Genomic DNA, 10,766 nt, shown 5'->3' on the forward strand with positions numbered 1-10,766 from the left:
CTCCACGAAGCCCTTGTGGGCCTCCTGTCCTTGGGTCTATGCAAACTCCATCCAGAACCTGTCCACACCCATCTCCCACCTCTTGCTGACCACAACTGCCTGCAGGCAAAGACCTTGGAAAGTCTACGTCTGGGTCGCCGGAGACAGGCACAAGCCAGGTGTAAGCCAGTGTTCTGTGGAGTCCGTTGAACCAAATGAGATCCTGGAAGGCCCAGGAAAAAGAACCGTAGAGAAAGATCCCCAGACCGCACTGAGTAAGCTGGGCCTCTCTGACCCAATTACTAGGCCTCTGTTTCCCAGCAAATGGGCAGGGAAGGCTAGATTATCTCAAGGTCCCTGCCGTCCAGCACGGGCACTACTGGATGCTGTAATTCCACACAAGGGGCCCTGGTGGGTGGAGGCCCCGGGCCGCACCACGCCAGGGTTTGGGCCTCCGCCCCGGCCCCCACAGACAGGAGGATCCCCCACAGGAAAGAAGACATCAGGGACCGCCGTTCAACAGCTGTCAGCTCCAGGGTCTCAGAGACGGTACCCTCTGTCTTCCAGTAGCCTGCTGGTCATCTCCTTCCAGAGATGGGCGGCGGGGAGGGGGGGAGAGAGGCATGCCTTTCAGCAAGACTTGTGTTACAACACCCCAGAGGAACAGGGGCATGTCCGGGACTGGCCCGGCCCCCAGCCCTTCCCAGCATGGCTTTAGCCCCAAGGCACACGATGAAGTCAAATCCTCAGCCTGCCCAGTTCAGCCTCTCCCCACAACACTAATACGCCAACCGCAGGCTCCCTCCTAATCTGAGGCTGTCCTTTTGCAGAGGCTGTTCACTGCCTCTCCTCCTCCTCCTCTTCAAGAACCGGCCCCCTTGAGCTGAATAAGCTGGTCTAGCCGGATGCCCAGGCCACAGCTCCGCAAGCAGATGGGGCCCCAAGGGTGACCACCGGGTCCCAGGAAGGTGGAGTTTATACTGCTGGTTGCCAAAGCTTCCTGCCTCCCCCGGCCCCTGTAAATACTACCCTGGGCCTTGAGCAGGGACAGAGGGGCACTCCATCCCAGACTGAGTGCTTCATGAAGAGGGGCCCAGCATCAGTGACAGCATGCACGTGTGGGGGAACCTGACGTCGGCTATGACGCTGGCCTTGCAGACCAGACACGTTGCTTTCTCTCCTGCCTCACCAACGCCTCAGTGGCTGGAAGATGGAGCTGGGCCTTAGAAGACTGGGTGGCTCCTCCAGCCTCTCCACTCCCAGGCGGGAGCCTCTCCCGGTGGGGTAGCTGGGCCTTGGGGTTAGGCACAGCAGCTCGGCGGAGGGTATCAGGGACTAAGACTGATAGGGATTTCTACTACCATGAGAGCATAATACAGAAATGACCAGTGAGAAGGGCTGGAGGCCTCGGTGCCCACTGTTAGTGTGTGTGTGTGTGTGTGTGTGTGTGTGGGTTTCCCTGGAAACCTCAGGCTCAACCCCAGCCATGGCACTGCAGGTGCCATCCAGGGCCTTATCTGTTACCCCTCCCCTTACCTCCAAACCTGCTCCAGGGACCCAAGCTCTCAAGCCAGATGCCTGTGAGGACACAGTGCTCCTTGGAGGAAGCCAAGCCTGTGGGCCGCTCCAAGGCCCGGAGAGCCTCCCTAGGAAGGCTGCCCGACCAGTGGTGGGTGAGACACTGAGCATCTGTGTGTAATACAGAAGGTGGCCAGGCCTGCTCTGACCTCAGAGTGTGTGTTGTCACCACCTGAACAAGTGTGTTTGACCAGGTCATGTGCCCTGGGGTGGGGGAAGGGCACCCGGTGAGCAGAGGAGCCAAAGATTCCCAGTGACAGGGGCACTGATTATCTTGACCAATGACCACATCCACAGCACTGATCCTTCCCCTCCTCGACCGCAGGGGATCTCAGCCAGCCCCCAGGGAAGGAGCCCCCGGTAGGCCACTCCTAGCACGGAGGTGGGGGCTGCTCTGTTTGGCCAGGCAGGGGCACGGCCTGGTGGCCGTGGGAACTCACCATGCATTTGTTGGGCTTCTCACCCGAGTGCACTCTCATGTGGATGAGCAGCTTATAGCGGGCATTGAAGGGCTTGTAGCGGCGCACGCAGCCCGCCCAGAAGCAGGTGAAGTCCTCGCCCTTGCGCTGGTCAATGTGGCTCTTCTCGATGTGCCGTACCAGCTCCTCCTGCTGCTCGTAGGCCGCACAGCAGTCCACCCAGCGGCACGCCTGCCGTCCGGCCACCCCCCTGCCCACCAGGCCCAGCCCCAGGCCTCCGAGGCCCGAGCCGGGCGGCAACTGAGACACGGGGTAGGGGGGCGGCAGGCCTTGCTGGGGAGGCCCAAAGAGATCTGAGAACTCATCCGCAGGCTCCTGCTTCAGGAAGCCTGCTTTCCGGCAGGCTTCAAGTTGCAAGCCGCCCTCGTGGCTCTCTGTGGTTGCAGGGCCAGGCCGGGCTCGCTTGGGGGGCCCCCCCGGGTCTCCCGGCAGAGGGGGGCTCCGGAGTCCATTCACGCAGGTGACCAGAGCCGTCTGGGAAGAGCGGATGATGGAGGTGACGTCAGAGGAAGCGCAGGGGGAGGGGGAGGCCGAAGAGGTGGAGGGCAGGCCCAGGAGGCAGCAGCGTTTCAGGCCACCCTCGGGGAGGTGGGCCTCGGGCTGGGGGCCCAGGCCAGAGCTGGGTTCACTGCCCAGAAGGTAGCAGGAAGGTGCGGGGTTGGCGAGGCCTCGGCCCGGCAGGTCCAGATCTGAGTGCAAGCCAGTGGCTGGCGGGGCCCGGCAGTGAGCAGACAGGGGTGTGCGAGCTTCCGTCATGGCCCGGTAGTCAGGCAGGGACTCCTGCTTGATGTGCTGTGTGGCCGGAAGGCCACCATTCACATACGTGGCCTGGGGTCTGGGCGACCTGAAAGACAGTGACCAGAGAAGCTGTGAGAGGGTGGGCACTTCACAGGGGGGAGACCCGGGCAGGAGACAGCAGGGAACCTGGGACCAAAGGATGGAGAAGCCCAGAGCAGGAGTGAAGGTTGAGGGCTGGAGGCAGAGGGAGAGAGAAAGCAGAGGCTGGATGTGGTCAGCAGGAAAGAATATGGGGGAGAGAAAAAGGGGAGGGGCTGGAGAGAGGTTCCAGAAAGGGAGGAGGTCTGAAAAGGATGCCAGGAAAGACCACCGTTTCATCCTTTTACCTCTCCAGCCCCAGATGCCATCCCGTCCTATTGCTGAAGCTTCCCTAGGGTCTCCCCTGACCTTCTCCCTGTGACCTTCTAGTGAGTTCTGGAGGAAGGAGGCTGAGGTGGTCATTTTGAGGGACATCCAGGTCCAGTATGTTTTATTTTTAATTAAAAAAATTTTTTTTATGTTTATTTTTGATAGAGCATGAGTGGGGGAGGGGCAGAGAGAGAGGGAGACACAGAATCCAAAGCAGGCTCCAGGCTCTGAGCTGTCAACACAGAGCACGACGTGGCACTCAAACCCAAGGACCACAAGATCATGACCTGAGCCGAAGTCAGATGCTTAACCGACTGAGCCATCCAGGAACCCCAGGTCCAGTATGTTTTAAATTCTTCCTATTTGTCCCTTAGATCTTTCTTAATTTTTGTAACCTTCATTAATTTCTAGAAATGTTAATTATGTGACATTTTGCCCCAAGCAGTCTGTCTTTTCCACAGTGAGTATCAGTAAGTTGGGGGTCTGAAACACAAGTCACGATGACAGGGGGCATCCTAGGAATGACTGAGGAAAAGCCAGGTGGGGTGGTCCCAGGTTTCAAGCCCAGACACTGTGACCACATGAAACTCAACTCTGGGGTGAGGCTATGGGCAGGCAGGCTGGGAGGGCAGCTCGGGGGAGGTGGGAGACCGGGGTCTGAGACCAGGCTCGGCCACTCCCAGCTGCACAAAGCTGGGCAAGGCACTCTGGGCCCCTTTCCTCATCGCACGTTCTTCTCCCGAGCGTGACTGCGGTGTGACGCGCAGGGCCGCACGTGGTGCTGTCTTCCTTAGGCATGTGGCGCATGCGTTCGTAGAGAGGGCCTTTCCCAAACGCAGGACAAGTAAGTGCAGGTAGAGGCACCAGGGCCTCCAGCCACCAGCAAGGGGACGTAGATGAAGGGTCAGAGAAGCCCCTTGGCTGGCTGGGCAGAACAGGAAGCCTGCCTATGGGCCCACTGTCCTGACTAGGACACGCCATGTGTCCTTGGGCCTGAGCCTCAGTTTCCTCACCTGTGAAGTGAGGACTAACCCTCACTACCTCAGAGGGTGGCTACCAGGACCCAGTGGGACGGCAGGTGCCGTGACAGTCCTCTGGAAAGGGGGACAGCAGGGTGAATGGTGCCTTCATGACTGCCATATCACCGCCAGTGTTCTGGAACTCTTTGCAGACGGGCTGTGGGGTCATCACCTGTCCCTGTGCTCCAAGCTGCCCGGCAGCCCCAGCCCCTCTGTCTCTGGCTCCCTGCAGCTGCAGCAGCCCCAGCACTACTCAGGAGGAGGAGAAGGAACGAAGGGGCAGGGGAGACAGGGAGGCAGAGCCCAGAGGCCCTCAGAGAGCATGGGCTCCAACCTCATGACTCCACAGATAAGAAAGGAGCCAAGAAGGCACAGGGCTTGCCCACAGTCACGAGCAGCAAGCCAGTGATGGGGCCTGGGCCAGGAGCTGGGCTCCCCTTCTCCTGGAGGTGTGCGTTTCTTCAGTGTAGACCCAAAGCACTCCCCGGATAAAGGCTTGCGGGAAGGCCCTTCTGTTTCTCAGCTACACTTGACCAATAATTATCTGCCTCACCCAGAAAAGACCTCCCTTCCCTGCCCAGAGCTTGGCCACCAGATGGAATCAGAAGGATCCTGCACTCCAAGGTGGACAGCAGATGCACATCCCCCCCTTCCCCAAGCCTGGGGACGCTGGGCCACCACTGCCAGCAGAAAGCGCTGAGGAGCTTAAAGAGCTGATATGAAAGTTGTGACTTTGTGAAGCTTAAAAAAATTAAAGCATAGCTGTTTTCCATATGGTTGTCATCCTGGGCGTGGCAGGGGTGGGCCCCAGGTAAGCATCTGTTTGGAATAATCCCTTTAAAGACAGCATCAGGGGGTGCCTGGGTGGCTCAGTCGGTTAAGGATCCAACTCTTTCTTTTCTTTTAATGTTCATTTATTTTTGAGAGAGAGACAGAGCACAAGCAAGGGAGGGCAGAGAGAGAGGGAGATACAGAATCTGAAGCAGGCTCCAGGCTCTGAGCTCTCTGCATGGAGCCTGATACGGGGCTCGAACTCACGAACCGTGAGATCATGACCTGAGCCGAAGTCAGATGCTTAACTGACTGAGCCATCCAGGTGCCCCAAGCGTCCAACTCTTGATTTCAGCTCAGGTCATGATCTCATGGTTCATGGGACTGGGCCCCACATTGGTCTCTATGCTGACAGCACAGAGCCTGCGTGGGATTCTCTCTCTCCCCCTCTCTCTCTGCCTCTCTCCCTGCTCGCTCTCTCTCTCAAAACAAATATATAAACATTAAAAAAACCCAGCTTAGGGGCGCCTGGGTGGCTCAGTCGGTTGGGCATCCGACTTCAGCTCAGGTCATGATCTCGCGGTCCATGAGTTCGAGCCCCACGTCGGGCTCTGTGCTGACAGCTCAGAGCCTGGAGCCTGCTTCAGATTCTGTGTCTCCCTCTCTCTCTGACCCTCCCCCATTCATGCTCTGTCTCTCTCTGTCTCAAAAATAAATAAACATTAAAAAAAAAATTTAAAAAAAACCCAGCTTAGCCATCAGGCTAAATAATCAGCAGAAGAGAACAGGAGAAGCGATCAAGAGAACAGTTATAGCACCTATGAGCATCGGGTGGGGAGGGGACAGCTCAGGCTGTGGTGTCTCCTGGCTCCAAATGCTAGCTGAGACAGCCCCCTGCTTGTCCTCGTGGGTCCCTCAGTCCCTGGAAGGCCAGCAGCGATTCCTGCCCTGCTCTGCCTCTGAGCCCTGGGTTCCCCAGACATCTCCGGAAACTGTGAGCAGGGGTCCCTGGACAGAGCAAACAACTGCTGAGCAGCCCTGCATGCCAGGAACCTTCCTGAAGGCTGTCCCACGCAACCCGACCCCAGCAGAACCGATGCGTGGTATCTGCCGAATGCATAACTGAATTCTTCGGGGGAGAGACCACCATCTGTTTTATACTTCGGAAAACTGAAGCAACTTGCCCAAGCCCTCAGAGGCAGTTAGTGTTAGAGCAGGAATCTGAACCTAGATTGTCTAAATCAGAAGCCTGGGATTTTCCCACAACAATGTACTGCCAGGGGCCCCAGCTTCCTCTTATATAAAATGATGTAATTTGATGACCATTACGTTTCCTGGCAGCTTCAATGTTGTGAGTATCAAGAACTCCAACTCTGTCTGTCATCCTGGTCCCTGGAAGGGAGCTGCTGAAATTGGGAAAACTAGTGTTTCTCGGGCAGAGGTTCAAGCGGAAAGGAGGGTGTCTTTGGATCTCATGGGGTCCATGCACCCTTTGGTTCAGGGGCTACAGCCTGGGCTAGGGGCCAGTGAGGTCGCTCTGCAGGCTTTTCCCTCTGTGCTCTGTGATGCTGAGGACACGAGATGTTTCATAAACCAGGTCCCTGCCCTCGAGAAGCTTCCCTTCTCACAGGGGAGACCGAGGACCGGCTCTCATGGGAACACTTAAACTCTGCTAAGAGGCGGACAGAGTTCTGGCAAACATAAGCAATCAAGGGGGAGTTCTGAAGGCTGAGGCATGAAGGTGGGAAAGTGTGCAGCCCACGGGTCCCAAAGCCAGGAGGCCAACGTGATGGGTGGGCAGGCAGCGGCCAGATCACAGGGCGCCTTCCCACACTACTGGCGGCCTGTGCACTCTGTGTTCCTATCCTCCCCTTACAGGTAAGGCAACAAGGCCCAGAAAGAGTAGCATCCTGCCCGGGGTTACCCAGAAAGCCAGTGATGGGGCTAGACCTCAAACTGCATGTACGAATACATTCTCTTGACCACAGAAGTGGCGGGTAGTCATTTTTAGCACAGAAATGACAAAATCAAGGTATCGCTGACGTTACTTAATACTCTCACCACTTGCTGGGTGACCTCAGGCTGGTTTTGTGGCCTCTCTAACCTCAATTTCCCCACCCTCTGGCAGACGAGAATTGAGTGAGCTAATAACATGAAGAGTGCTTGGCCTAGTGTGTGGCACATAGCAAGTACTCCAGGATTGTCACTCATTAGCAGTGAGGATTAAATGAGAGATGTGCACAAGCACATTTCAGGCACTCAGAAAGCGGGAGCCATTTTTATTAGTATTAGAAAGCTGGGCCCGGGGTGCCTGGGTGGCTCAATCGGTTAAGCATCCAACTTCGGCTCAGGTCATGATCTTGTGGCCCGTGAGTTCAAGCCCCGCATCAGGCTCGGTGCTGATAGCTAAGAGCCTGGAGCCTGCTTTGGATTCTGTGTCTCCCTCTCTCTCTGTCCCTCCCCCACTCACATTCTGTCTCTTTCAAAAATAAAATAAAAACATTAAAAAATTAAGAAAGCAAAAAAAAAAAAAAAAAGAAAGCAAGCAAGCAAGCAAGCAAGCAAGCTGGGCTGGAGGCAAGAAGGCCTCCCAGAACCCAGGCAGTAGGTCAAGGAGCCAGAGAACAGGAAGGGGGCAGTATGAAGGGAGGAGAGGGGTCCCTAACATAAGGCAGTCCAATGGGAGGGAGAAGGGAGAGGATCCAACTGGATGTGGGACAGGGGCTAGAGCCCTCTGTTGCTTCAGGAAAATGAGGGGGTATGATGCTGTCACATCAGCAGAAGAAATGGCAGCCCCTCAGATCAATGTGTATGTGGGGTTCTAGGTACAGGCTCTAAATCATCAAAATGACACTCAAAATGACAAATATTTTGGATCATCTGTATCAAAATAAATAAAAGAAAAATTCCACCTGCTTTAGCTTTCCCTAAGTTAGCATAGCTTCTACCCTGAGATAGGAAGAACTTCCCTGGAGAAACCAGATGCTGCTGGGGGAGCATCAGTGAATAATCAAGCAGATAAACGCACTGGCCTGTCACCGACCAGCACGCGGCTCGAAGTCGAAAAGATGCTTGCTCCTTGTTACGTACTCAGTCGCGTCCCTCCAAAAATCCCATGCTGAAATCCTAACCCCCAGTGGGATGGTCTTTGAAGCCAGGGCCTTTGGGGAGGTAAATGAGGTTAAATGAGGTTGTAAGGGTGAGGCCCTAATCCAATATGATTAGCATCCTTAGAAGACGAAGGGCGTGCAAACAAAGGAAAGGCCATGTGAGGAAGGTGGCTGTCTGCAAGCCAAGGAGAGAAGCCTGAGGGGACACCATGACCTCAGACTTCCAGCCTCCACCACTGTGAGAAATACACTTCTGTTGTTTTAACAACCCAGGCTGTGGTGTTTTGCTAGGGCAGCCCAAGCAGACTAACACACTCCTAGAAATCAGAAGTCTCACTAACACCAATGAAGGCCACAGGGATTCTATGTGCTAAAAAAAAAAAAAACCCACACACAAAAAAAAAACAGGGCTCCGTGTGGAAGAACAAGCATCCTGCTATTTAGTAATATCTCTCACCTGAAGCTCTTACTGGACCATCAACACCACTGAGGAGCTCTCTGCTTCTTTTTTTTTTTTTTTTAACGTTTATTTATTTTTGAGACAGAGAGAGACAGAGCATGAACGGGGGAGGGTCAGAGAGAGAGGGAGACACAGAATCGGAAACAGGCTCCAGGCTCTGAGCGGTCAGCACAGAGCCCGACGCGGGGCTTGAACTCACGGACCGTGAGATCGTGACCTGAGCCGAAGTCAGCCGCTTAACCGACTGAGCCACCCAGGCGCCCCTCTGCTTCTTTTGCCAAGGCATCTCCAGCATCCTACAGTGCCTGGCGCACAGCACATACTTAATAAATGATAAAAGAATGAATTGCGAACAGGCAACTGGGCCAGGTTTTAGAATCTCTTATCTGTGAAGCAGGCCTCGGCCAGCATGCCCAGGCGGTGAGGTGCAGGCCCTGGGGCTGAGCTATGGGAACAGCGGCCTGCCGGCGGTTGACCTCTGCCTGTCAGAGGTCACAAACCAGAGGGCACAGAGGCACCTCTGGGACCCCAGGAGGCAGATTCCAGCCTAATACGCAATCTGATAGAACATCTGTCCACAAGTGGACGTCACTGGAGATGTGCAAGCACTGAATGAAGGTCACTTGGCAGGAGGGCTCTGCGAGATATGGCCTCCTGGGGCAGGAGATGGCCCCAGGCGGAGGAGCCCCTCCCTCCAGGAGTAGTCCAGGGTTTGACAGCACAATGCACACAAACCCTGAGCTGGGTTTTCCATCCCCATCCCACCATGCATCATCCTCTTCTGAAATTACTGATTCTCTGTGAAAAGCCACCTCGGCTTCCGCAATGGGGAAAGACACCCCAAGAAAACCATCTCCGTCTCTCATGAGGCAACGCGACGCAAGAGGTTCAAGGTCTAGACCAGGCAGCCACCACTGTGCTACCGGGCTCTGGCTGGTCCCCGGCCCTCCCGTGCGACAGTTCCCCTGCGTATCCCACAACCGGGCAGACCAGGTGAGGTCCTTGACCTTCAGGAAGTGTCCGCAGAAGGCAGCTGATGGGCGAGGATAGAGCACCTACCTGCTAGGGTGGGGGAAGTGCAGGAGCCTCTCGCAGGCTGGGGGGTGGCCCCGGGGTGGTGGGGTGCCCGCGGGGAGGAAAAGGCCCTGGCGGCAGGTGGGGCCGGGGCCCTCCGCAAGGTCCAGGTCCAGCAGGCTCTTCTCTGAGCCTGGGGTGCAGTGGCCGTAGCTCCCGTTCACTGTGCAAAGAAAGACAGGAAGAGGAGACAACGTGAGTGGAGACAGCATGCAGAGGGGTGCAGGGAGAGGGCAGTCTCCGGGGCACAGCGTGGGACAGAGCACACTAACTGAACCCCTGCTGCATTCAAAGCACTGGGGATCCATTTTTTAATTTCCATAATCAGCAGCAGGATCGGGAATAAAATCCCCAATACTTAGATACGGATGCCGAGCTCCAGTAGTCGAAGGACCCTGACACAAGCGCTGAGCCCTGATGACGTACCAACACCCTGCCAGGGGCAGGAAACAGTGGCAAACCAGGCAGATGAGCTCCTGCCTCCTGGAACGTAACCATCTATGACCCTCACGTTGGTCACCGAGCGCTCATGTGACAAGGTGCATGGATGTATGCTGGGGCTGCGCTGCCGGGCAGGCCGGGTGAGCAGCTCTGATGTCTGTATGTCCTGGAGCAGGTGCTCGCTCAACAGCATCTGTTCTTGTTCTCACCAAAACTCAATCTACGTTATTCCCCAAACTGTACCACGTCACAATTCTCCACGGTTCTTTGACAGCCTAACTGTCACATGCCCCGCCTTGCCCAGCTACTGGGTTTTTATGAAGACTAATTGAGGGAGAAGATATGAAAACCCTGAAAAAAAAAAAACTGTACACAGTGTAACAAAACTGTTAGGCAGTTGTTAGAAGCTACTTCCTCTCTCTGGGCCTCAGCGTTCTCTTCTACAGCACGAGGAGGGTTAATCTGGAAGCTATCTTCTCAGTCTTTCTGTCCTGTCACCTGGCAGCCATAACCCTAAGGAGGACAAGACACGGCCTTTGGGGCCTGATGGACCTCGGGGTGAGCCCCGACCGCCCCTAACCAAGTCTGTGCCTTGGACACATCCCTCCCCGAGGCTGACCCTCCGCTCCCTGGTGTAAAATGAAGACAGGCGCGCCAGCTCTCCAGAGATGGCTGTGAGGTTTTGAGAGCTGAGGTGCAAAGCCCCCAG

General features: G+C 55.8%; 1 protein-coding gene across 1 annotated transcript in view; it reads right to left on the reverse strand.

The window, feature by feature from the left end:
- The window catches only part of GLIS1 (GLIS family zinc finger 1), an 83,816-nt gene extending 80,944 nt beyond the window's left edge, over positions 1–2,872 (reverse strand). The window contains exon 1 of the mRNA XM_032594304.1: positions 1,998–2,872. Within this exon, the coding sequence (XP_032450195.1) occupies positions 1,998–2,792 (795 nt within the window). The 5' untranslated portion in view covers positions 2,793–2,872. The remainder of the gene's footprint in view (positions 1–1,997) is intronic.
- Positions 2,873–10,766: the final 7,894 nt, after the last annotated feature.

This window comes from Lynx canadensis, chromosome C1 (genome assembly GCF_007474595.2).
Source record: "Lynx canadensis isolate LIC74 chromosome C1, mLynCan4.pri.v2, whole genome shotgun sequence".
In the NCBI taxonomy this organism is placed as follows: Eukaryota; Metazoa; Chordata; class Mammalia; order Carnivora; family Felidae; genus Lynx; species Lynx canadensis.